Raw genomic sequence first — 25,675 nt, 5'->3', positions numbered from 1 at the left:
CAATTGGGTTTTTGGTACAAATATCCATTCGGTAAAAAGGAAAGAAATAGAAAGAAAATGATTGAGATAAAAAAAATTAAATTAAAATAAAGTGTAAAAATATAAGTTCCACATTGCACTGAATTTCTACTCTCTTTCTGCACAAAGAAACACATCCTATTCTGTTTAGTGTTGGATTGTATTTGATGTTCCATATAGTGTGGAACTGTATTTGATGTTGACAAACTATCTAAAAGTCCAACCGAGCACTATTTCAGAGGCAATTAAGATTACAGTAATAGCGAGGAAAATCCTAGCAATTTTCTTCACTGTTGGCTGCACGCTCTCAATTGTACTGCGTCTTTGAATAGTCCTCCGCATGCATGTTCACATACATCTCATTATTGTTGTGAACTAATTATCCAAAATCTGAAGTTCTCCTACGTTGCTTATCTTTTATTTTTATTAATAAGGGGAGCAGGAGATCGAACTCTTGACGATAAAACCTTTAAATGCCAAGTCAAGAAACAATAAAAAGCTAAAGTTGTTGAATGAAAACACATGAATCGTTTTATATTTATAAGCTATTCATGACAACGTATGACAACTTCGCAACGATTCTTAGCTCTAGGTGACCTGACACGCATTGTCATGGGGTGAAAAAATATTCCTACGATTATACAAGTTTAGATGGCAAATTGTTTTTTTTTTTTTTTTTGCGGAAGTCACCAAGTCCATTTGAGCCCTTGCCAATGATGCTTGTTTGAGGCTAAACACATGCAAATTACATCACAATACATATATAGTTTGAATTGAGTTCAGTACTCAGCAAAAGCTAGCTAGACCCTGTTGGTAGTAACAAGATAAATTAAGTTCAATTTCCATATCTGCTTTGTCTTTGTGCAACAACAGAGAGAAGCCTTGAAACCCCTTGTGTCCAAATGTCATATTCTCTTTGATTTCGACACTCAAACTCCACAATCCCTCTTGCATCTGTCTTCAATCCAAAGTACCGTCGCTTTTCACCATCATCAAGAAGATGTCTTCCTGGCCATGCTGGTAAATCCGCGCATATATCTAACACAACATCTGCAAATTTTAGAGCACAAGTTATGAGTCGTTAATTGTTTATGGCTGGTTCAGTGCTGTGCTAGCAAAACAAAGTTGTAATCTAATGGCTGCTTACTCTTTTTCTTTTTGGTAATGGTTCCTGCAACATGTCTGCTCTTCATTTTTAGCATTACCTGAAATGTTTGCAAGCCTTGTGATTGAATTGAATGAACATTAATACAACTCCATCTGCTGTGAATTCTTAAAACAAAAATTTACCTGGCCCGTTCGATGTATATAAACAGACACTATTTTCCAGTGAAGATCACCTGCATTTACAACAAAAATGCAGTTTAATCATTTTTGCAAATAAGAAAATGACTGAGATAGTGCTGCTAATAGTAGCATTTGTGATTGTTATTACCTTTACGGGTGCGCTTGAGTAATTCACTGCCCTTAGCAAGTAGATCTTGGCTGCAGGACCCTGGAAAATTTTCTCCTTTGAAAATTTCCCCACTATCACTAGTGCTGGTATTGCTGGTATTACTGGTATTACTGTTAATACTTTTACCACATAGTCCAATTCCCCCTATGCCTCTTTCTAGTGGTGTCACAGTGGCAATATTCCATACCTCCTTCAAAGCTCTTGCTTTCAAGGTTGCTGCCCCTCTTAGAGCTGCATATGAAAGACAATAAATACATAAAGGAAACCAAAACATGAACATGACACACATCTTATACTTATGGTACCAAGGGACTAATTAACTATGAAGCATTAGAGTTTAGACTCTGGTTGATTCTTGACAGTTGAAACAGCTTAATTAGTCATTCTGTATGGTTAAGTCTCGCAACCTTTTGCAAACATCTTCCAACTGTTGTAAAAGTAGAACCTAATGACCATAATGATTTCTTGTTTTGAAAATTTATCCACTATTACAAGAAATGGATGCTTAATGAGTGCAAAAACTCTACCTGTGGCAGCTGCAGCAGTAAGAGTAGTGATATCATCATGAGAACGGACATTCACAGCAGAGCTAACCACAGAAGCAAGGTGATCACGCTCAGCCCCCATTGCTTCAGCAGCCTCCACACACTGTGCAGCAACCAATGTTGCTGCAGAAGCAACAGCCGTGTCAGTCTTTGCCATCTTCTCATCCTTGCTTGGTGCAGATGAGCCTGCTGTTGCAGCCGCAATGGCTGCTACAGCAGCAGCCACTGCAGCCACTGATATAGTAGCATGCAACTGAGCATTGTGGGTTCTGTTTTCTTCTTTCTTCTTTTCTCTTCGGTCCTTCAACCATCTTCCAACAGTTTTAGGTCCTGAGCAAGCCGTGCCATTGCCAATAGTTGCACTGGCTCTTCCACCATTGAATAATGGGTGAATGGAATTGTTTGCCCGAAAAAACTGCATCCACATTCATAAGGATTAATGATGTTTAAACCATAAGCATTACTTTGAGTTTTATTGGGAGGCCTCAAACGGCTGTTGAATCAAAAGTTCTGAATTCTTTTCAAAAAATGTGCATGGAAATTCATGTCCATTTAACCTAAGTCAAAACACACTTTAACCCTAGTAATTTCAAGTTCAGCTTGTTTTGATTTTCCTTTTTTAGACAGAAAAAACATGTAAGTTTGTCATGTTGTGTACTTGTATTGGTTTAACATCATAGAGCTGTTTCCTCTTTCATTTCAAGAAAACATGTCATGGGACTGCTGACAACATTCAAGGCTGTCTCTCGAATCACTGGCACACGTCTTTTCCTCGCCACATTATGTTAGTTTTCATTGATTGGTTTCAGCGGTGAAGAAAAACAAACAAAACCAAAAGGTACGACAACACATCCTATTAGTATCTCCAACTTACATAAACAAAACCAAGACTCTTTTCCGTTCTTGTTCTTTCTAAGGCTAAATCAGCAACACTTTGCCTACTAAGACTAAAAGGTGAAATTGTTAGCGTGAATGTAGAGAGAAAGAGCAGTGTTCAGGCAATATCTTTGTCCTGTTGTGAAGCAAACAGAATCAACAAATCGGGCAAGTTGACTTGAACACATAACATCATTAACATTTAACACCTTTAATCAGTAATTTGCAACATTACACACCTCAGCATTCAGCACTTTGCTGGTTTCAAAATGTAAAATTTCATTGAGACATGGCCCTCATTAATTCATCTTCACAACTCCAGTTCCCATTTTTTCCCTTTCTTTTCACACTCCATTTTCCGTGCAGAGTGGGGGAAGATAAAGTTGATCCAAATTCATTAAACTCTCCCCTCGAGCCGAAAGCACCAAGTTCCAACGAATTACTAGCATTTTTATGAACAGAGACCTTTCTTCCATGCATCCACACACACAAACCAAAGGAGCTGCATAAGCTATAAACAGCACTGAATCCCCACTCTATAGGGATACAGATGGGGCCCTCAAATCTGTCTTTGCAAAATTTTTTTAGATTCTTTAATATTACTTTTCTGTGTCTTTTAAGAAGAGAATCTTCTTCCATGTCTTGTATTGTAAGATTGTAAGACTAATCAGAGAGGACAAAACAAATGCACTATTCTCCATATTAAAAAAAATAAAAGGAATTTAATTTACTAAATTGATATTCTTAAAAAGAAAAGTAGATAAACCAAAGGGAGAGTTTACTCAAACAAATTGCACCTGTGAGAGTGGAAGCAACTGGCTCCATTGGGGCCCACCCCACTCGAAAAATGAAAAGAAAAAAAAAGAAGGGGAAAGACTGAGAGAGAGTGTGAGAGATGATGATACCTTAACAACATCGTCAAATTCATCTGAAGGTGAAATCGGAGGGCTATCTGTTCCGGTTAAGGAACCACCACCATTCAAAGGCTCGCTGCTGTGAGATAATCTTCCAGAAGTTAATGGAGACACTTCCTGTTACATAGTCAACAATAAAACAAACTTCAAAACCCCAAATCGTTGACATCAAGATTAAAAACAATGTATGTATGTACGTAAAAACTAGCAAGCTTCGTATAACATTTAAAAGCACCTCTCTTGCGGACTGTGACATAATGCGTTCAAGGACGAGCTGGGAGGTGGCAGAGGAAGCAAAAGAGAACTGATTCTTAGAAGAGATGGTTGACAAGTCCTCAGAAAAAGGGTTGTTGTTGTGGTTGGGAGCAGAAGCAGAAGTTTGTTCTGGAATGGAAGAGGAGTTGTTGTAAGAAGAGTGAGGTGCAAGAGCTTTTGAGACCTCAAGAGCTGAGGCACTCCATGAGCGTGACAGAAACTCCATGGGCACACGAGGACTCTCCGGCAGAGGGGTCGGAACGAACTCCGGCCGGCGACAGTTTATGGTGCACTTTGGTTCCATGTGTCTGTCTGGTGAACTAACTATTACTATAATTATTATTGTGTTTTTGGGTTTGGCAGCATCAATATATAGTAACACTTTGGAGAATGTTTAAATGTGTCAGCAAACGTTAAAGTGGGCTAAGGAATGGTCAAAACTCACCCTGTCAAGTACTTTTTGTCGTCAAGCATTAATGCTTAATTATATTTATCCACCTGCTTTACTTTACTGCCACTATTGCTAAGAATACAACTGCATTTTGAAATTGATTTTAATTCAAATTAATTTTAAAATCTCCTGTAGTGAAATTAAATAATTAAATATGCACAAATTTATTTAAAATTAATTTTGGATCCAAGATTAATTATGCGGCGTGAAATCAAACAAATACTAAGTGCATGTTTAATTATTTTCGCATTTGACATCCAGGTTGAATCAATATTCATGTCTAAAACGCTGCAGAAACAATTATTTTTTGCTTTGAGGATCCACGTTTCATGCCTGAAACGCGTTACCATACACAGGACAATTGTATAATTATATTTTAGTTGCTTAATTATTTTTAGTAAATTCTACAATATCTCATGTAATCTTGTTTTCGTTTTAATATATTCACTTATTTATTTCTAAGCAATCTTGTTCAGATTTGTACCAATTCATTCCTACCCAACAAATATTTTTGCACAGGATTCAAACGAGGAACCTCTATTCTTGTACATATCCTTATTATGCGGACTAATTTATATTTGGATATAATATTTTATTAGTGAAATTGGAAAAATTGACTTTATTTATTGGAAAAACATAATTACTTTAAAGCACAAATAAACTATAGCTGATCGCACTCAAAATTAATTCTACCTAATAATAAGAAAGTTCAAAATGTTCACATTTGAGAATCAATTTTATCTGTCACAAAATTAATTTTCTATGTTGCAACAATTATCCAAACAAATTAGCAAACACAGTACTTAATTCCACCCAAATTAATTTTAATGTCTTGGAATTGATTAGTAGAGTAAAACAAATGAATAAGAGTAAAATATGTTTCCCTTCCTCTATAATTTGAAAAATATTAATTTGGTTCTCTTTAAAAATTTTCGTATTAATTTATTTTTTATAAAAATAAAACATATTTTAGTTGGTCATCAATAATAAATTCGTTAAATAATTTTGTGACATAACTTACGGACTTAATTATTTTTTCTTTATCTTTTCAAACACACTTAAAAAATTCCAAAATTTATTGTTGTTTTATCTTCCCGCCTAATCTTATCAAAAGTACAAGAAAAATAGCCTAGGAAGTGAACAAAAATTATAACTTTGGAGAGTGCTTAGTCACCACCATATATTGTTTAATTCATTTTAAAATATTTTAACCATCTCAAATTATTTAATTTATTTATAATCAAAATACACAACATGTAAATTTCTTAATTACCTAGATTACTTTCGAATAGAGTTACCACTAAAGATCAATAAAAATATATTTTACCTTTTAGAAACCAAATTAATAAAAAAAAAATTACAAAGACGAAATTAAAATTTTACATAGACCCAAGCATGTTTTACACAAAGCATAATTATGAACTGGACATACAATGCATGTTTAATTAAAATTTGTTTTTTTTTTTGTTGAACTTAAGTTTATTTCAATAGTAATTCATGTCTTACTTCTATAAAAATGTTTTTACATAATACTAAAGTTTTAATATTCAACATACTTTTAAACTGAATTTATTCTCAAAAGTTAAATTTAAAACACCCGAATAGAAAACCAATCATATTCTACATGTCCGGGATTTCCACAATATTTTCACACTGGGCACCACTTGGATTTGTCTCTTAACAACGTATAGATATAATATATGTACAAAATTAGTGTCAGTGAGTTCATACGAATAGAAAACTAACATGGGATGATTCTCCTCTCACACATCTTGTTATTATTTATTAATTAAAATATAATCCCTTCGTATAACAAAGCATGGTTCATATGTTTCTTTTATTCAACAAATTAAAGAAAAGGTTCAGATGTTTCTTTTGAATCAATGTTGACGGTATCATCGAGCTATTAGTGATTGATTCACGTGACAATAATATTTGAGGATTTGAGAGTATGATGTCATAGATATTGAGGAGAAAGGAATCTAGCGGAGTAATATCCACATATTATCTTTCATTTTAAATATTTTATCAACATCTATCATTTTTCTCGGTCTCTATTTAATATTTTTCTTATTATTTGCTCTCATCCCAAAGGTTACATGCATGGAGAAATCTAAGATGAGAGCGGACATAATTATAGGCATGAGACAAAAAGATAATGCGAGACAGCTGAATGACTTGGGCCACGTTTGGAGGGTGCCATAATTGTACTACTCTGTCTACAACATGTAACCTTAAGCAAAGCAATCGAGTTGAATCCAATGCTTTTAACTTTTAAGATCATTCAATCCCTTAAGGGACTTCATGGTTAACGGTTTATTAGTATTTGGTATTTACTGTTAAGATACTTCATACTACAAAATTTTGATAGATATAAAGCTGGTACATTTATAACGTGTATAGAATCCTCAATTAGTTTTATAAAAATTAAATAGTGTCTCAGAATGTGATTGGAGCGTTTGAACATCCAATCCAAGAATTTTAATTACATAGTTGAAGAATCCAAGTATTTCAAGTATCCTAGAGATTGCTTACTTATTATATACATGTCATTTATATTTTATACACGTCTATTATTAAAAAGAAATGTGACCATTATTAAAACTTTTTAGCACAAGTGTCACCATGTCAAATTTAGAATAGAAAATTTCACCTAAAAATACAAAAAAAAAAAAAAGACTTCTAAAATTAGGAGTGATAAAACATGTGAGGGCCAATTGGGCTAATTTTTTAATCCACCTTTTTAGGTAAACTAAACTAGAGTATTAATGATAGTTTGACTCACCCTGTTTTGTTGGAACCAAATACGTGAAGAATTTCTAACTCCTAAAAATCTCGTAATTTTAATGATAACAAAGAATATTAAATTTTAATAAACTAATGAGGTCTATCAAGCTTTGTAGGAAAAATATGAGTCTAATGCCTATATAGGTATAATTCGTTCTATCTTATACAAAAAAGAGAGTTTAAATTAGAAGTGTCCAACACACTAAATTGGACATGGGTCCAAAGCTTTCGTAATAACTTAGCATCCAAAGCATTATATTAAAAATATTGCGTCCCATGCTTTCTTGAAAAGCCAGCGTCCAATGCATTGTTTTCGTCCAACGTTTATTAAAGAAAACTTACATTTATCTTTTATGTCTAACTAAGTTTTCTCAACTCATAAATGTACATGTGCCTAAGCTTTATCCTATAAAGTTCAAATGCTAAGGTTTATTGATCTTATATTCTTTCCTATATAACATTACACTTTTCATTCTTTTTTATTTTTCGAATATGCACTAACGTTTAAATTTAAAGTATGAGAAGTGTTAATAATACGTTCCTCCTAATACACACTCTCATATTGAAACTTATTCAAAATTATAAAATTAAGAAATAGTCATTAAATTGAAGATAAAGTTCACACATATTTATGATTTTTAATAAATTTTAATCAAGAGTATATTCAAAACACCATGTTAAAAAATATGTAGGTAGCATTTCTCTTTCAAGTATTTAATATAAAGTAAGATTTTCTTAGTATATAAATACATCTTTTAATCAAAAGCAAGTCTCATATCAAGGTCCGAGACATGAAGAATGAAGTAGGAATGACAAAAGAAGGCTAACATGTTTCAAAGAGTGTTAGAACCTTTTTGAAAAAGAAAGGGTACATGTCTTTTCTCTCTCCTACGTAAAAGTAGACACATAAAAAACAATAACGTATTATGTTCTTCGTGTATTAAATGAAGACTTTAGAATGGGAGAATTTGAAGGACTCACTCTCACAACACAAGAGACATATCTTCGCTGAAGCTTAGATAAAGACTTGTAGAGAATATCAGAAGTGAACGAAGCAAGCATAAATCACATTTTGTAGCATTCTGTTATTTTTAATGAGTTCTCTTTCTTTTTTGTCTTTCATCAACCTTATGCATCCAAAGTGGGGCAGATGTTACTGATTTTCCTTTAAAGCTTACTAGCTAGAAATGATAGGACACTTGAAAGAATTTACAAGGATGTAAAATGATGTTTCCTCGGAGAATGTTCGACAGACCGAGGCCGTTATATAACAAATCAACTCATTGACAACGCTTTGAAACTTGTAAAGAATCTAATTATTGGTTCAAATCCAAAAGAAGCGGATAGCTAGCTACTAAGTGTTAACTTTCATACAATTTCAAATGTTGATGGCAATCTCCTGCAGTTGTGAGTGTTAAGTAGAATTATGTGTGTTCAACTAAAGTTCATTAGATATTAATTGTAAGAAAATTACGGTTAAATGTCAGTTTTTGGATGCAGGAACCAAGTAGAAGAATATTACACTTAGGGTGTGTTTTGATTACAGATGCATCCAACTAAACTCATTAAACTCAATACATCGCTGGTAGCTTTTCTGTTTGTGCATTGGAATGTTTTCCTATTGAACATGGATAGAACGTGTATCCGAACACACTCTTAGCTTGGTTTAATCATAATTAGTCTTGCACCATAGTATATAGTAGTTCAGTCCTTGGCCAAAAACAATGTTAATTAAGTTAATGTTGTTCCCCCATATATGTAATCCCCTATTTAGGACCATTGGTGTAGAATGTAGATGCTGCGGCTCTGAAATTACACAACTGGAAAAATGTCAGAGTGTATAGGCTTTGTGGAATGAGGTGAGTAGTGATGGTGTTCCTTCTTGTTATAGGTGTTGGCTACGTCCAAGGCCGACATGTTAGGAAGTGCAAACAAATGCTATTGCAGCACACACAAAAGCTGAGTTCCAGAAGGGGACCTAAGCTAAAATGCGCGTGCCTAGAGACGTCATCACCCCCTTCAGCTTTTTTTTTCTTCAAAATTTTCTGCCCATGAGGAGTAGTATGAACATAATCTCATCATTTTCTGAAAGGCTATGACAAACCACAACAGCCTTTGCTTTTGGTGGGAGTATTTTGTTCTGTCCTTCATAATAATTTCTGACAAAAGACACAACCTTTATTCCTATTGCCTCATTTTCTCACTAATAATTGCTCCCTTTCGATCTCAATTGTCATTCAAATGTGCTTTGTTGGTGTTTTCAAGAGAAAGAATGACCCTTTATTTTTTTTTTAATTTTTTTCCATCTAATGAGTTTACTTTACAAGTCAATTTTGGCTACCCTTTTGGACCAGAATGACAAAGCGCGACCTATTACAACCTATAGGCTATACTTCATTGTACAAAAAAGGTATAAGGACATTTTTTTGTTTCTTCTATCACAACCCCACTTTTTATTTTTCTTTTGCCTTCTTTTTAACTTTATTTACTTAAGAAAGAGGACTTCTCCATGCAAAATTACCAACCCCCCACACCACATTGCAGGTGTGCTATTTTTGGCCAGACTATTTAAAGCGTCAAAAGAAACATCATCAACGAGGAAAATGACATTTAAATGTGGTAATATGGTCATGTTCATTTAGCTAAAATAAATGTGGGTAATTAATGTTCCTCTTAATTTATGCGTTTCAGGTTTAAGCCAAGGGTTGGGTGACTGACGACAAAAAACAGGAGGCACAAACCTAACCTTGCCCGACATATATCTCCTGACACAACCAAATATGTAGCAGTAGGGAATGTTGACTGAAAACCTCAACACAGAGAAGCCAAAGAGAGAAGGAATCAGATGCAGGTCTATTCTTCATTGGCCAGCCACTGTAAGGAAAAACATTGATACTTGAATATTTATATTAATATTGATATACGAGATATGATGAGATAATGTTTCCTATTTATAAAGTATTATCTCCGTCTTATATATAAAACAAATAATTATTTAATTTATCATGATCAATAAAAATAGTTAGATGGTTAATTAATTCATTATAAATTTTAATTTTATTTTAAAACTAATATTGATTCGCCAATGGGGATACTAATCCATTCTACATGACTTAATTAACCCCCTGTACATAATAGTTCTCATACAAATGCCAATGACTTGCTTCGTGACATTTAAAAAGTTATATTTCAATTTAAGCTTTTTAAACAAAAATCTCCATCCCTCAATTGCCTCATTATTCCCATTTAACTTTTCATCACAAAGGAGATTCCATCATCTTCATTCCATTTCATGCATGAAATAAAGGATGGTTGTACGAGAAGGTGAGTTCATAGAAAATTGTAATTAATAGTAGTTTGAGTTGGAGGCGTGAAGAAAAAGATGATTGTCTGTGGAAAGAGATAAGCTTCGTACCCTTTAGGGAGTAGTGGGCAACAATTTGAGCAGCTATAGGGTTGCCAGGTGTTGAATCTAGATTACGTTATAGTGTAGATGTAGATGTAGGTTGGTTATAGTGGAAGGGTCTGAGTGTCTTACTATATGAGATGGTAAAAAAAGAAAGTAAATAGTCAATTTGATTTTTGAAAAGTAGGAGACATTGTCACCTTAGTAGTAAAAAATAATAATAAAAATGTTCCAAAAAGTATAAATTGTGTGTTTAGATCCATGTTGGATAATTTATTTTAAGTTTAAAATAAATTTTAGATAATTTTTTATATATTTAATTTCACGTGAGTTTATAATTGATTTTGATTCACAATTAATTGAGTTCAAACAACTTGAGATAATAATTATGGTGCATAAAAAAATTTATACTAAGTTTTAATCTCAACTTGTTTTTATAATCTAAATATAAGTCTGATTACTTTAGAATTAATTTTTATCAAAATTAATTTTGTAAAATCATTTTTATTCACAATTAATTTTATCAACATTTACCTAAACACACTTCATTACTCATCTTAGTCCAAAATTCTAACTAATAATAAAGTTACACATTTTAAACCAACATTTATCCCAACACACACTTCCTTATAATTTCTTACAAGATTTGTGATTAATTACTGAAAAATTATTTAACATTGTCACTAAATAAATTTTAAACTAATAATAATAGTTAAACATTTTAAATCAAACTTTAATACTTTATTTGACAAAGAAAAGTCATGGAAGGGAAAGAAAATGAAAGAATACACATTTTTAAAAGAAAAACTCTCTTTAGTACCCATAAAAATAAGAGGAAAGAAAAAAAAACATCTTGTAGGTCCTACATTAAAATTAAATTAATTTTCTCCAATTTGAGAAGAAAACTACCATTAAAGGAGAGTTATTATACCTTTTACAATTACAACATATACAAATAAAATTATTATATCTCATTTTTATTATAATCATTTATATCTTTTAAAAAATACATTTTATATTCTTTCCTTCCTTTTTCTCTCATGTATAATAATCAAATAATTATTTCATATTCTACTATTTTAATTTTATTCTCACTTTCTTTTCTTTTATTTATTTATTATAAACCAAACAGACTAAAAGAAAAAGGGGATAATTACAAAAGTTTTCCGGTGATTGGCAACAGTTATAAGAAGCTCTAAAATTAGGTGCAAAGCAAGCTGGGTGAGTGACTCTATTATTGTCTAGGGTTGAGAGAAGGTGCCCTTTTGAGATTATGTCAGCAGTTTCTCCAATAACTGTGAAGAGGGGCTTCCCGAAAGGACAATTCTCTCCTTGGGATCATACACTTTCTGTAAACATGTAGCCCAGTTCTAGTTTAGTCATACGGATGGACTTTCATCACTCCCAAGCCATAAACATGATGCACCGAATGCATCCCTTTTGCTTTTTTCATTGTCACTATATACCATTTATTTTCAATATTTTTGAATTCCATAGCATTAGTAAATGCTTTCTTTTCTTTTCAGAAAGCGATCAATTCTGGAGCTCCATGGTTTTGGTACACTTACCCGTGACCAATTTGTTCCACGATTAAATCAAGCCTCTCTGGACAAATATTATGTTTCTACAGTTCCCCAATAATTGACTCTGATGAATTTAGGTTTCTTGGGCCTCCATTTCACAGACTAAACGACCCATCTTTCTTTTGGGAGTAGCTATTCACACTACTAAAATTGCTAATGACACTACCCACATGAGTGTCTTTTAGCATTATTTCAATAATGTCCTTTTGACATAAATGCAATGAAATTATGATTGTTGTGTATTTTTGGGGATTAAGAAAATTGCATAACAGAATCATGATTCCTTGTGCAATTCCCCCCTCTCCAATAACAACTAAATCATGATTCCTTTGTATAATTTTTCACCCCCAAAAAATATACAACAAAAGTTCATTTCTATTGTGTATTTTTTGTTTTGTAATAAATATAATTGAAATATGATTTCGTTGTGTTCCTTAACCCATAATACAATAAAAATATACTTTCGTTGTGTAAAAAGACAAAAAATAAAGAACTTACCACAACAATTTGATAGAGAGATGAAGGAGAAATTAGAGAGTTGAAGGGAGAATGGATTGGACGCACACTAAGGGGGGAGTTGGGGCGGATGGGAAGGAAGGGAAAAGGGTTGACGGTGTAGGGAAAAGAGAGAAGGGTAAAATGGACAATTTGTTATAGTTGGTAGTCCCGATAACTAATTTGATAGTGACAATAGCACTGTCCCTTCATTATTCTTATGAGGCATTTCTTTTATAACGAGGACTAACACAATATTTCATGGGAACTACTACTATCACTATCACATTTGCTAATGGCCCACCAAGCATAGCAAAACGATCATCCTACCCTATTCTATATCAATAATATATTTTCACTACAAAATCACAACAAAAACATATTTTTGTTATAGTTCAAGAAATGTGTATAAAATTCAAAATGGAGATATGTTTCCTTGTACAAAATTACAACGGAAATGTATTTCCATTTTGAATTTTGTATGCACACACCCATTCTATAACAAATGCATTTATGCTATATATTTTGACAAGAGAAACATGTTTCCGTGAGGTTATTTTAGGAATAAAGAAAAAAACTACCCACATGGGTAGTTTAAATAACATTATTTGTAAGTAGTTCCCATGTTTCATTTTGTTGCCCAGCAGTGTTCATTTAATGGAAAATGCTAACACCAATAATAAAAGCCACTCGTCATTATTCTATCGTCAAATGTACAACGTTATGTACACTATCCGTTAGCAAATGATCATATACGTGCATGAAAAGAAAACCTTAGACCGCAGTTTGTTTAAAGCTCTTAGTCAACCAAATAGCTGTTTCCCTTGGAGAAACCTTCTCAGGCCCGAATGGCTTCAGCAACACCCCAAGCTCATCAAACCTTTCTTGTTGTAGGAGCCTGGCACTGAACTCCAGCAACCCCTCCAGTGCCTCTGCTCGTTGCTGGTACGACGAGGTGTCAAACCAGTGCTGATCTAAGTCAGCAGAGGAATGGCTTGAAACACAAGCTTTTACGTGCTCAGGAGAGCATTCAGTGCCCTTTGGACCCGGGCAAGCATTAGTGATACTTGTGGGGAGAATAACTTTGTCCTCCTGGATTGTACACTTGTCCTTTGTGATGGAGCAATCAGCAGTACTTCCTGCTGAGCTAGAAGAGCAACGTGCAGATGTTGATGATGGTCCACGGATAGGTGAAAAAGGATCCTCGCAGAAAGTCATTGGGAATTCGGCAATCTTGTCAATTCGCGGTGCATTAATGGAAACGTCAAGAGAGTCTACACTTCCAAGAACATTAGTGTACAAGTTTGGTGTTGCCCTTGCCCTGGCTCTTGGTGGTGTGGAAAATTTTCCAGATGGTGCATGAGATGCTGGAAGCTGAAATGAAAAGCAGAAATATAACTTATAAGTATATAGCCTGGATTCGCTGGCAACATGTGAAGTATCTTCATCAAGTCAAACATTGCAAACCACATCAACAATTAAGCTTTTGGCTCAGCTTATTTTGAAGCGATAATCGTTTATTTTATCAGTTTTCTAAGAAAATTTTTATAAAATAAGGAAATATTTCTTGAGGTCAATTTCTATAGTCACTAAATTTTTTTATACAGTCAATCAATTAGAAATCATTATTGGTATGACTTTTAAGGTAGAATCATAAAAGTCAACAAACTTAACATATATGGTGGTTTGTGATTAAATAACAGTGAAAAATGTCATCAGCATGATCTTTTGCTAATACAGGAAGTAGACATGTTCACCCATGCATCCAGCATGTACACAGCCTAATTCTCCACTTGCTTAGGATAGATGAGAAATTAATTCAATCAGTTCAGCCGCAGTTCATTTATTTTTTCTATGGCCATCAAGAGAAATGAAAATATTGAGTCATGCAGAGGATAAACTTACTGAATCACTTGGACCAGAATGGGTTGTCTTTGATGTTGCCATTGTTTGCCTTTTGGTAGTGGCAGAAACTGTAACTCCTCTAGATCTTGGTGTTCTCTCAACGGTTGAGAACTTTGTGGCTTTTGATTTGTCAGTTTTGTATTTGCCACGAACACAACCTACAGATAGTTCATAGATCTTCTCTTCTGAACAAGTGGATAATCCATCAGCTCTTTCAGTAGAACACTGAGAAATTTGTTCAGTTCCAGAAATACTAGGATTCAAGGTCCTGTCATTGTTGAATGACAAGCATTTATCTAGATCAGAAAGAGTAGAAACAGACTCTGGCTCTACAAACTGAGTTCTCCTTATGTAATTTGACTCTGGCCATTGGAATGGAAAAGTACTTCTTATGGGGCTATTTAATTTTAGGTGAATTTTATGAATGTAAGGCTGAAGATGCGGATGATTTAGTAATTCTGCAGCCTGTCAAAACAAACTGAGGTTAATTTGTTTTGAAAAAATACATCAAAACGAAGTTAGCCAAGGGTCAATCTGATGCTAATTTTGCACAGATTAATTATGTAAGGGTTGAAAAAGAACAAAGAAAACTTTTATAGCAAACAATTGAATTTGGAATATAGTAATGTCTCACATAAAATTTATTGTGGCCATCGCTCTATGCTTAAAACATTTACATTTGGAGTTTCAACTTTCAAGATTTGCTTCATAAAATAGAAGTGAAACTTAAACTAATGATTACAATGACTACAAAGATAATATCAACTTAAAACATTTACACTTGGAGTTTCAACTATATTACACTTGGTCAACACAAGAGTCAATAATAGATGGGGAGGACAAAAAGGAAAAGTACGCACAATCTTATTATTAATATATCATGTGCTTAACAACACACTTACTGCACCCAAAAGTATGGTGAAAATGGAAATGAAATACAAAGGACTAATGGTCTGGTCTAAGCAAATGGTCCTGTAAGTGTAACTAGCCTTTTAGCTTTTATTTAGCTATTTATTTGTATAGTGTATGTACATTAATATGCATGCTCAAAAGGTTTTTCCTCTTTTCTAACTGCATAGTGCAGACATATCTCCTTAAAAAGTGATGAAAGTAGTAGCCTCACAATTTAAGTTTTGACATTTTTAAATAAAAAATAATGTAAAAGTTACCATATTATGTGAGTTTCCCAAACTTTCTACAATTCTACTCCTATCATCAAGTAAAGGACATGTATTATTTTAAAATTTAAATCTCCCAATCTCTTACTGCTTGCCTCTACAAATATTAATGTTCACCAACTCTTCACATTGTCCAGCATAACCTCAATCAATATACTTTTAGTTGTACTTGACTTTGAATTTCTCTTGACTAATCAGATAAGTATTGTTAAGCAGAAGTGTGAAACTAGTTTAAGTTCCTGAAATGCCATACGTTTATGCTTTTCCCATTAGCCATTTTCCACAAGAAAATAGATCATGCCTCATAACAGCACATGTCAAGCTTGAAAAGCATTATGCCTTGAGACTAGAACCCAAGAGGAGACAGGAAGACGGAGGAAATAATCTAGAAGAATTGCTCTCCCTAACAACAAATTAGGTGAAAAAAATTAAAAGCTAAAATTATTTTTTAAAAATTGAAAGGGAAAAATATGAGAGCACAAATATAAAACTACCTTTAAAATTGTCAAACTGATAACATGAGTCATATTTATCACTTAAAATTTGATGTAATCATGTAGGCCACATAGACAGTAGCATATCATATGCATATTATTTTTCTTTGAGACTAGTTATAATTTATAAATAAGTAGTGTCTTAATAAATGCAAAGAAATTACCCAACAAATAAAACTTACAGTTGGCCTCAACTCTGGATTTTTCCGCAGCATACTTTTGACAAGCCCTCGACTGAAAGAAGAAATATGTATGTCACAAGTTAAACTAATCATGTCACTGAATGAGGTTCATAACTAAAAGAGAGGGAAAATATAATGGCAAAGATCAAACTATAAGGAGAATACATGAGATATAATATAATATTTACAGGTCAGGACACATATCAGGACTCTGGAGTTAAACAGAATAGTATTGCGCATTGCTAAGAGAGAAAGGCAGCATTGCAAAATGTATAGTGGTAAACCAAATGCCATGACTGAATTAAGTGTCATTCTTCTAGTTCTACCATAATAAATAGTAATTTTGTAAATTGAGTATTGAAAAATGCTGTCAAATTTTAAATGACATGACACTTGACAATTTACAAGGATCATTCCATGATGGAAGAATACTTGAACTTCCAACTCCACAATAATTACCATAAAATCTAGTGGTAGGTCATGTTAACTATGAATGTGTAGGAGGATCATTACCAATTACAAATTTGATCAATATCTGCATGTATACTCACATAAACCAGCCATTGGTGTTTTTCAAATTCAGCAACTATAGATACTAACATATCAATTATGTAAAGAAGTTCAAAAATAAAAACAGATAATTCTAAATAACTAAGGATTATCACGAAACAGAGAACTTACAAAGCAGCAGAATACATAGTTGGTAGGGGAGCTACTATACACTTGTTTATTTTGATAATCAATGACTGTATGTCCTGCTCAAATGAAGACAACACAATAAAATAAAATAAAATAAAGAGTCAATGATTTAATGTTGAGCACCAAACTTCAGAAATGTGAAATACTGAAAGTCAGTAAGCCATCATAAACGAATGAGTTTTCCAAAACAATATAATTCAAAGTCTCAAATGATTTTAAAAGTTTTAAACGAATTATTGTATCCTAGTAAATCCTCCTACTTAAGAATAGAACATTGTGAACAACATTTGATTAAAAAATGAATACAAAATCTTCAGATCATATCTTACAAAAGCTTTGAAAGCTGGCTTGTGAGCAGCCATTTCATAGATACAACATCCTGTAAAATGTTATGTCAAAACCAAATGACAAATGAAGTTAAAAAGACATTGTAAAAGAGGGAAACAAAAAGAGTAATTAAGATTAGGCAATTTCAGGAGTACAAATGGAATCTATCCTACCCAAAGACCAAATATCAGACTTCGAGCCATAGGGTATATCAGCAAGAAGCTCAGGGCACATATAACTTGGAGTCCCAACAACCTAAGTTTAAAGCAAGAACAAACAACCATTAATTCAGGAAAAAAAATGCTGAAACAATGAACATAACAATATTTTGGCAATATCACTCACCGAAGAAGCAAGATCATCAGATGTCAACATTTTAGCAAGACCAAAGTCACCTACATCCATCATGCATAACATAAGGATATACAACACACCAAATCCCAATTTAGATATCTAATTGAAAGTTTAGTGTGAGGATAAAATGGGTAAAGGCCAATTACCTAGACGTATATCTTGATCTTTTGTCAAGAATATATTTGAACACTGAAACAGATGAAAATCTAACATCAACATAAAGTTAGTCCTCAAAATTCTGAGATATTATTAGCTACATAACATCAACTGTAATTTAACTTAAAGAAGTCCTATCCATTACCTTGACGTCGCGATGAAGAATATGGTTTCCATGCAAGTAATCAAGTGCCATCAGCAATTGAACAAGCCACTTAGAAAGTTTCTGTATGCAAAAGTTGATGAATATCGATTATTTCATTTAGTTCCAAAGAGCTCGGAAATAGGAATGAAAACTGTCAGGCTCATATGTGAAAGGAGTTGCTGCAAGAGTGATCAACCTCTTCAGGAAAGTTAACACCATTAGCCTTTTTTATAGCTTCGGCCCTGTACAACAGAAGCAAACTCTCAAATGACTACATAATGGCCAGTAAAAGATATTATGTGTTAATAAATGCAATAACTTCCTCAAATATTTGACTTAGGTGCAAATTATGACACTTACATATCCCCTGCTTCACAATAGCCAATGATGATACATACAAAACAACCCTGGAAATAAAAACACCGGCTTTGCCAATTTCAGTATGATGAATCAATCAAGTTTATAGACCAATATGATGGGTTACAAAAGAGGTTCTGCTATCAGCATTTCCATTAGTATGAAAAAAATAAAAGCATCTGTAAACAGATAAGTAAGGAACAAAACATTAAATTTGAAACGACCCCTAACAATCTTAATAAGTTGAGCAAAAATATACACACACAAACTTGAAAAACAACTAAATTAGGAAGTTCTAATTGGAAACAAGGCTGACCTTTTCTACCCAGGAATCTTTATATTCCACAATAAATGGATTTCGAACTTTAGATATAAGCTCCATCTACAAGACAAGGAACCCACAAAGCATCTTACAATCTAATAAATGAGAAAGACAACATAAATATCATTTTCACATTTAAGGATATAAAATAACAAGAACGAAATTAACATTAAATATTACAAGAAAATTCAAATGTAAAAATGACTGGAATGAATAAAACTTAGGCTTAAAGATCAACTTCAAATTTTCAAGCTGTAAAAACTAGCACAACATAATATAGAAAATGTACAAGAATGAATGTGTCATTTTCAACATCAAAACATGTTGCCTTTGTTAATCTCTTCCAGAGAAAGGACAATCAATCATTGAAACACAAAGAGGTAAGCCACTTAAGCACTCGATTCAATTTTCCTGTAACAACTGGAGAGTGGGAAATAAAAAGTAGAGTAAATTACCTCCTGGTGGGCAGATCTACGGGTTCTGTCAGTTTGACGAGCAAGGCGGATCTTTTTAAGGACATACCTAAAACGTAAATGACACAAATTAAGAAAAAGAAAATACACCATATGATATAACAAGTAACCAAAATTAGCAATACTCTTAAGTTCACAAATAAATAATTAACCAATCAACCTAAACAAAAAAAAAATTAACCTTAACCTGCAAAGAGATACATTATATCTTAAAACACATTTCATTGAGAGATTGAATGATCCTCACTTTTTCTTTTCGTGCTTGTGCCTCACAAGAAGGGCAGAACCAAATGCACCTTTGCCAATCTGTTCTAGAATTTCATACTGCTCCATTTGAACCTATCACTTTACCTCCCACTATGAATGATCGAGTAATGTTAGCAAAATTTAGCTCATGACTAGTCATAAATAAATATTAACAAACACACCCATAATGAAACATAATTCTTGTCGCTTCAAATATGTTGAGCTATTTCCAATAACAACAATTGATAATCAGATTCAGAACAATATGATGCACAAATTTAGTCGCTAACCCTAGCGACATATTTTGTGGCAACATGCTTTACAACACAAATCAAACTTCATGCAACAAAGTTACCTGACAAAGTCTGTCTACAACAGAAGAATTGAAAAACCAATTTTCAGCTCTGGAATGTATTTCAGGTCCAGATGTTAGGCCACCAGTACAGCCACAAAACACAATTCTGTGGTGGCAACTGACAGCTCTACCTGATTCTTGCCGAACAAGATCTGGAGTATGGACATAGAAATAGAACACGACTAAAATCAAATAAGCATTCAACACTTTATGACAGATATGTAACTCTTTCATTAAGGAACTCATCATTTTGGAAAAAAAGTAAATGGTAAAGCCCAAAGTTTCTAAACTGTCTCACACTAGGCTCATAATTATATAAGAAACATAGAAAGACTGCCATACAATACAAGTAATAAAGAGCACCAAATGTGACCAAACAACTCTGGTTTGGTTCTTTAACTTCCTTTAATTGTTCAAGGCCATAACCAACAACTATGAGGTTAAACTTTAAGGGCAATCACTCAGAACTGCTGAATAAACTGTCCATAATATCTTCAGTTCCAAGTACTGATCCTTCTTGTGTCCATCTACTCATTAATCTTACCCAGGACGAAAGAAAGACATGTTTACAAGACCACCCCACCCCCAAAAAATTGGACTTTTTTAGAAAGTTAAATTCAAACTTGTTAACTAAAAAAAGTGGAACAAAACGCAGAAAATCAACTTCATGTAAAACCCAGTTACATTAAATATGATTGCAATTATTAATAGTACGTGCATAATTCGGAATATGAAGTTGGCATTTAATTATATATACCCCTCATATTTTGACAAGCTGTGAAATTTGACAATTAATTAATAACCAAAAATGAAAAAAAATAAAACTAATGAAAACTGAAACGGAAAACATAGAAGAGGGGAAAAACATGGAATTCTCAGAAACATACACAAAGCATAACAAAAAGACAACAAGCAAGTTACAAGTTACAAGGCAAAAGCTACATATGCAGATAGCACAAGAGCAGGATTTGCAATGAACTCTTACTGAGAGAAGAGAAAAGAACCTGAATTCAAGAAATTGAAAACGCAATTTGGCAAAGGTACAGAGAAATTTGCAGTTGCAGTTTTTAAAAGTGAGCACTGAGCAGCCCCTGTTAATATTTTAAGTTAGCATAACCATATCATATAATAATATAATATATTAATAATAAATACTATATGATAAAATAATGTTGTTGCTTTTATTTTATTTTGAAATCGAGCAATCAATATTAGAAAGAGAGAGAGCGCCAAAACCAAAGAAGAACGAAAGTGCACGCAAAAGCGACGTGTGATTCCAAAATGTTAAATTATATTTACATATTTTTTTCATGCAAAAATTTGTACGATGAAAAAAGAAAAACAATATGTTAACAAAAAAAATAAAAGAAAAAATACATATGATAAAGTTGTTAATATGATGGGAAAAAATAATACTATAAAAATATTTTATATATAATATAACTCTTAAAAATAATAAGAGAGTGACAAAGACTCCTAAGTGTAAAAGCTTTTTGGTGGAAAGGGAGAGCACTTAAGGACAAAAGAGGTGCACGGGTGGTGTGGCATAAACGTACCTTATTCACACCGCCGCACCGCACCCCGCCACCAGATACGCATCATATTTTTTCTCTCCTTCAAAATATGTGCTAATGTGTTGTCAATTTTTTCGGATTAAAGGTTATATCAGTTTTTTTTTATCAAATAATTTATTTTTAACGTTTATTTAGATTTCTATTTTTTTAATTTTATTCTCTATTTTTTAAAATTGATTCGATTTAATTCTTTATTTTTTATTTAATTTGATTTTCTAATTTTTAAAATGAAATTAATTTGATCTCATCATCTAAATTAATTTGACTGATCATTTCATTTAACTTTGATCATATGTGTATTTTGTAACGTTTTAAAATCATCACTAAATAATTTAAAGTCAATCACAAAAGTATAGTTGTTTAACGTCATTAATTCAATCTAGATAGCAGAATCAAGTTGAATCGATTCTAAAAATTAAATGATCAAATTAAATCTAAAAAAAGTTAAAAGATCAAATTAAACCTAAAATAAATTAAAAAAATAATAAACTAATTTAACCCAGATTAAATTATTATTATACATTAATTTCAAATTTTAATCTCACTTTTGTCTTTCTTCTCTCTCAACCAAAAAAGTGTTCTATTTTTTTATTTTCATTCTTTTTTTTTATCAAACTATTGGTTTTAATAATGGTCAACAAAATACTATTATTACAAATATCACTATAATTCTATGTAATAAAAAATTAGAAAATAGGTTAGGCAAAGTCAAACTTTACTGAAAATATTAAATAGCAACAAAATTAATTTAATTTAATGATAATAAAAATATTAAATTCATATATTTAAAACTTTAATTTTTAAGATATTAAAAAATATTTAATAATGATTTATTTAAGTGATTATTTTTAAATTATATATATAATTAATTAATCAAAGAAACTTATATATTGATTATAAATGACAAAACGCTTAAATTATTCTATATTTTTGTTTAATAGTATATTAAAGGAATAAAAATAAGAATTGATTACAATAAGCATTAATAAAAAAAATCAAAGTAATAATTAAAAAAAAATTAGACCATGTAATAAGAAAACTCAGAAAAAAGTATACAACAAAGTAACAAAGAAAAGTAACACAAAATATATGTATATAAGATTCAAAGTGAGGTCAAGCATTAAAAAAAGTCCACAAAAGCTCTTTAAAGTTTTTTTCAATTAGTTTTTTTCTTCAAAAAGCTCCTTATTATCACAATTTCTTCTAAACAAATAAGTTAATTATATTTTTAATTAAGAGCTTTTGTATAAAGAGTGTTTGGACCAATTTCAGCTCTTAAGGAGAAGCAAAACAAAAATAAAAAAGCAGGGTTAGTAACTACCTTAATAATTATAAAAAAATCAAACTAGGTTAAGTTCTAGGTAGATTAATTAAGTCACAACCTAACCGGCGATGACAATAAAAATAGAAGATAAAGGATTAAATTAAGAAAAAAAAATTAAAGCTTCAAATAAAGATAAAAATAAAAAATGATTTAACTTTTATTTTAGTATGACATTTTTTTAAAAGAGTTGCAGATTTTTGTTAACAAATTTAACATAACATCTTCCTTTAAACACCCGCTTTATGGCTGTCTATAATTTGAGTAAAGAAGATAATGAAGTTATTTCACTAAAAGAGTATTATTAGGCAAAAAATCAACATATATATTTAGAAAATTTCTATTAAAAATAAACATAACAATTTTTTTATTTAAAAAATTGTAAATATTCTAAAAAAATATTTATGTCTAACAAACAAATTTTAATTATTTACAAGAATTATGACAACCAAAAATTATAATTCCCATGTATGAAGAAAAATTATCCTACCAAACGTGACTTTCTTTACGTACTTTTGATTCCTTTAATCATGTATCTAATCTACCTAAAGCATACCCACTTCTATATATTTCATAAAGACGATAACTAATAATAAATGCATTAATCATACTAGTAATGCAGCTTGTTGATATATCTCTCACCTTTTAGTAAATGCATATCCAAATTTATAAGAACCGTTTTCCCTTGTAGTTAGTTTTTAGTTCTTTCAATGCCTATTCTAAGTTTTTTTTTTTTTTTTTTTTTACAAACATGTCAATTCTAAGTTAATTTAAGTTAGGTTGTCCATATCTTCTTTATAGAAAATTAATGTCCGGCTTTATATATTGTTTTAATTCGCGTATATCACTTATATATGCACCTTTATATCAATTTATAGATAAACAATTTTCTCAAACATAAGAAAAATGTAGTAACATTATATATATATAATTAAATTTGCTTAGTAAGAATACTTTTTATTAACTTTTATAAATCATCATTAAATTAGTAACATAAAATATTATATTTTTAACTTAATAATATCATACGAAAGGCAAATGCTATACTTTTTTTTCAAACGAATGCTGTAATAGTTACTTGGGCTTTGCTATTTCATGTTAATTTTTACTAAGTTTACTTCCATGCTTATATCTAATTTTTTTTACAAAAATATCCTTGATGGAAACATATTTTCATAGTTTACAATATACAATAGAAACATTTTCAAATTTGTTGCAAGGGTGTGTTGAAGCAATACAAAACAAAAACACGTTTTTTTTTTGTGTTGGTTCACAATTTATAGATATAAATTATTTTTTAAAGTAATCAAATTAATGATAATATAAATTAATTTGATTTAATTGAAGTTGAATTAATAATGATAGAAGTTACCATTTATAGTTTAATCAAATTAATTATTATACAAATTATATTTTTTTAGTTATAGTCAAATTAACTATGATACTAATTTATATCATAATTAATTCAATTACTATAAGAAAGATTTGAACCTGAAATCTTACTAAAGGAACCAAACCCACTTCTACTTAAATCAACAACTTGTTAATGTATAATAATTTCTTTAATTTCATCTAAAGGGTAGTAACTTTTTTTCTAAAAAAATTGTATATATAATTAAATATACAATAAAAGTAAGTTTTTGTTGTGTATTAGATTAAATATACAATGAAAATATGTTTCCATTGTGTTTATTTTTTCAACATAAATATATTTTCATTGTGTATTGCAGAATCACACCTCTATAACACAATGAAAACAATTTTTGTCAAGAGTAATTTTGTCAAAAAAAATGAAAAATTGCATATGAAATTAGTAAAGTATAGTTTGGAATAGCAAAGCCCTAGTACTTCGATATTTTAATTGGACTACTGGGCTTAGTATAGTTCCAAAGTAGCACTCAATGAAGGCTTGTTAAATGAAATAGGGCAACCAGGAAGAGAAAATGCAAAAAAAGAAAAAAAAAAGACTAGAATTCTCTTTTTATCAATAAATATTAATCTTTAATGATTAACTTTTTGTTAGCAGAATAAATCAAACTCAATTTTTTTCTTTTTTTTTCTTTTTATTATCAAGCCAACCTTATAACTTATAACCATAGTCATTGTTGCACCATAGTCATGTCCCATAAAATCATTGATAAAAAATATTAAACTAGACTGATGACTGGTTATTTCAATTAATTAAGAAAGTGATGAACTCGTCATATGCTCGATATATTATTAAATCAATAAAAGTATATAATTGACCAAACTGATGAAAAATCTACAAAGTCTGTTAAACCGCTTTAAAGATTTCTTTAATTAAATGACTTATATAAATTATCAGAGGTGATCATGGCCTGTTTATCTATGATGCATATATATTCTGATTGGAGAGCATTACTTCCAGAGGTGCATGAAGGTGAAGCATGGGCTCTAAACTGGCGAATCTGGATGGTTGAGAATGTTATTATTGAGATTTGAGATCATGCATGGACAATTAACCAGCGTGTTGTTAACAGTCTCAATAGCTGTAGGCAAGATTTTTCTGAATTTGGTGTTGTCTTATCTCAATAAGTTTGCTAACTTAGGAGGCAATTAAGTGAAAACAGTTCTCATAGTTTAGCTAGAGCGGCTCTATTTCTTATACTATGCTGGTTCCCGTTTGTTCTCTTCTTTACACACACACACACACATATATAAGGACGGACAATATTGTTTTAAATATTATGTCAGATCTTAATTTAATTTTAAGTGTTTAATATATTACGTAAGGGAAAAAATATATATTCAATTACCACAGATTTGATCATGAGATTGTT

General features: G+C 31.5%; 2 protein-coding genes across 4 annotated transcripts; both read right to left on the bottom strand.

Moving 5' to 3' along the window:
• Positions 1 to 520: 520 nt before the first annotated feature.
• LOC100793202 (VAN3-binding protein) lies at positions 521 to 4,435 on the bottom strand. The gene is made up of 7 exons (XM_003554221.5): positions 4,045 to 4,435; positions 3,801 to 3,926; positions 2,002 to 2,434; positions 1,454 to 1,705; positions 1,309 to 1,358; positions 1,166 to 1,223; positions 521 to 1,068 (listed from the first exon to the last, which is right to left on the bottom strand). The coding sequence occupies exons 1-7, from the start codon at positions 4,366 to 4,368 to the stop codon at positions 854 to 856; spliced, it is 1,458 nt and encodes a 485-aa protein (XP_003554269.1). The 5' UTR covers positions 4,369 to 4,435; the 3' UTR covers positions 521 to 853.
• A 9,028-nt stretch (positions 4,436 to 13,463) lies between these two features.
• LOC100792678 (serine/threonine-protein kinase Nek4) lies at positions 13,464 to 21,160 on the bottom strand. 3 transcript variants are annotated; one of them, XM_014772129.3, is made up of 16 exons: positions 20,965 to 21,160; positions 19,980 to 20,131; positions 19,626 to 19,735; positions 19,361 to 19,427; positions 18,900 to 18,965; positions 18,587 to 18,633; positions 18,423 to 18,468; positions 18,227 to 18,307; positions 18,072 to 18,114; positions 17,917 to 17,966; positions 17,745 to 17,826; positions 17,574 to 17,623; positions 17,227 to 17,300; positions 16,546 to 16,597; positions 14,692 to 15,156; positions 13,464 to 14,160 (listed from the first exon to the last, which is right to left on the bottom strand). In XM_014772129.3, the coding sequence occupies exons 3-16, from the start codon at positions 19,709 to 19,711 to the stop codon at positions 13,561 to 13,563; spliced, it is 1,809 nt and encodes a 602-aa protein (XP_014627615.1). In that variant the 5' UTR covers positions 19,712 to 19,735; positions 19,980 to 20,131; positions 20,965 to 21,160; the 3' UTR covers positions 13,464 to 13,560. The 3 variants fall into 3 exon arrangements, with proteins under 3 accessions (XP_014627615.1, XP_003554268.1, XP_014627616.1); XM_003554220.4 differs by having other exon boundaries at positions 20,984 to 21,160; XM_014772130.2 differs by lacking the exons at positions 19,626 to 19,735; positions 19,980 to 20,131; positions 20,965 to 21,160 and having other exon boundaries at positions 18,900 to 19,000; positions 19,361 to 19,411.
• Positions 21,161 to 25,675: the final 4,515 nt, after the last annotated feature.

Source organism: Glycine max, chromosome 19 (genome assembly GCF_000004515.6).
Source record: "Glycine max cultivar Williams 82 chromosome 19, Glycine_max_v4.0, whole genome shotgun sequence".
Classification (NCBI taxonomy): domain Eukaryota; kingdom Viridiplantae; phylum Streptophyta; class Magnoliopsida; order Fabales; family Fabaceae; genus Glycine; species Glycine max.
Note: the sequence above shows the minus strand (reverse complement) of the source record. Positions and strands in the feature narration are given on the sequence as shown.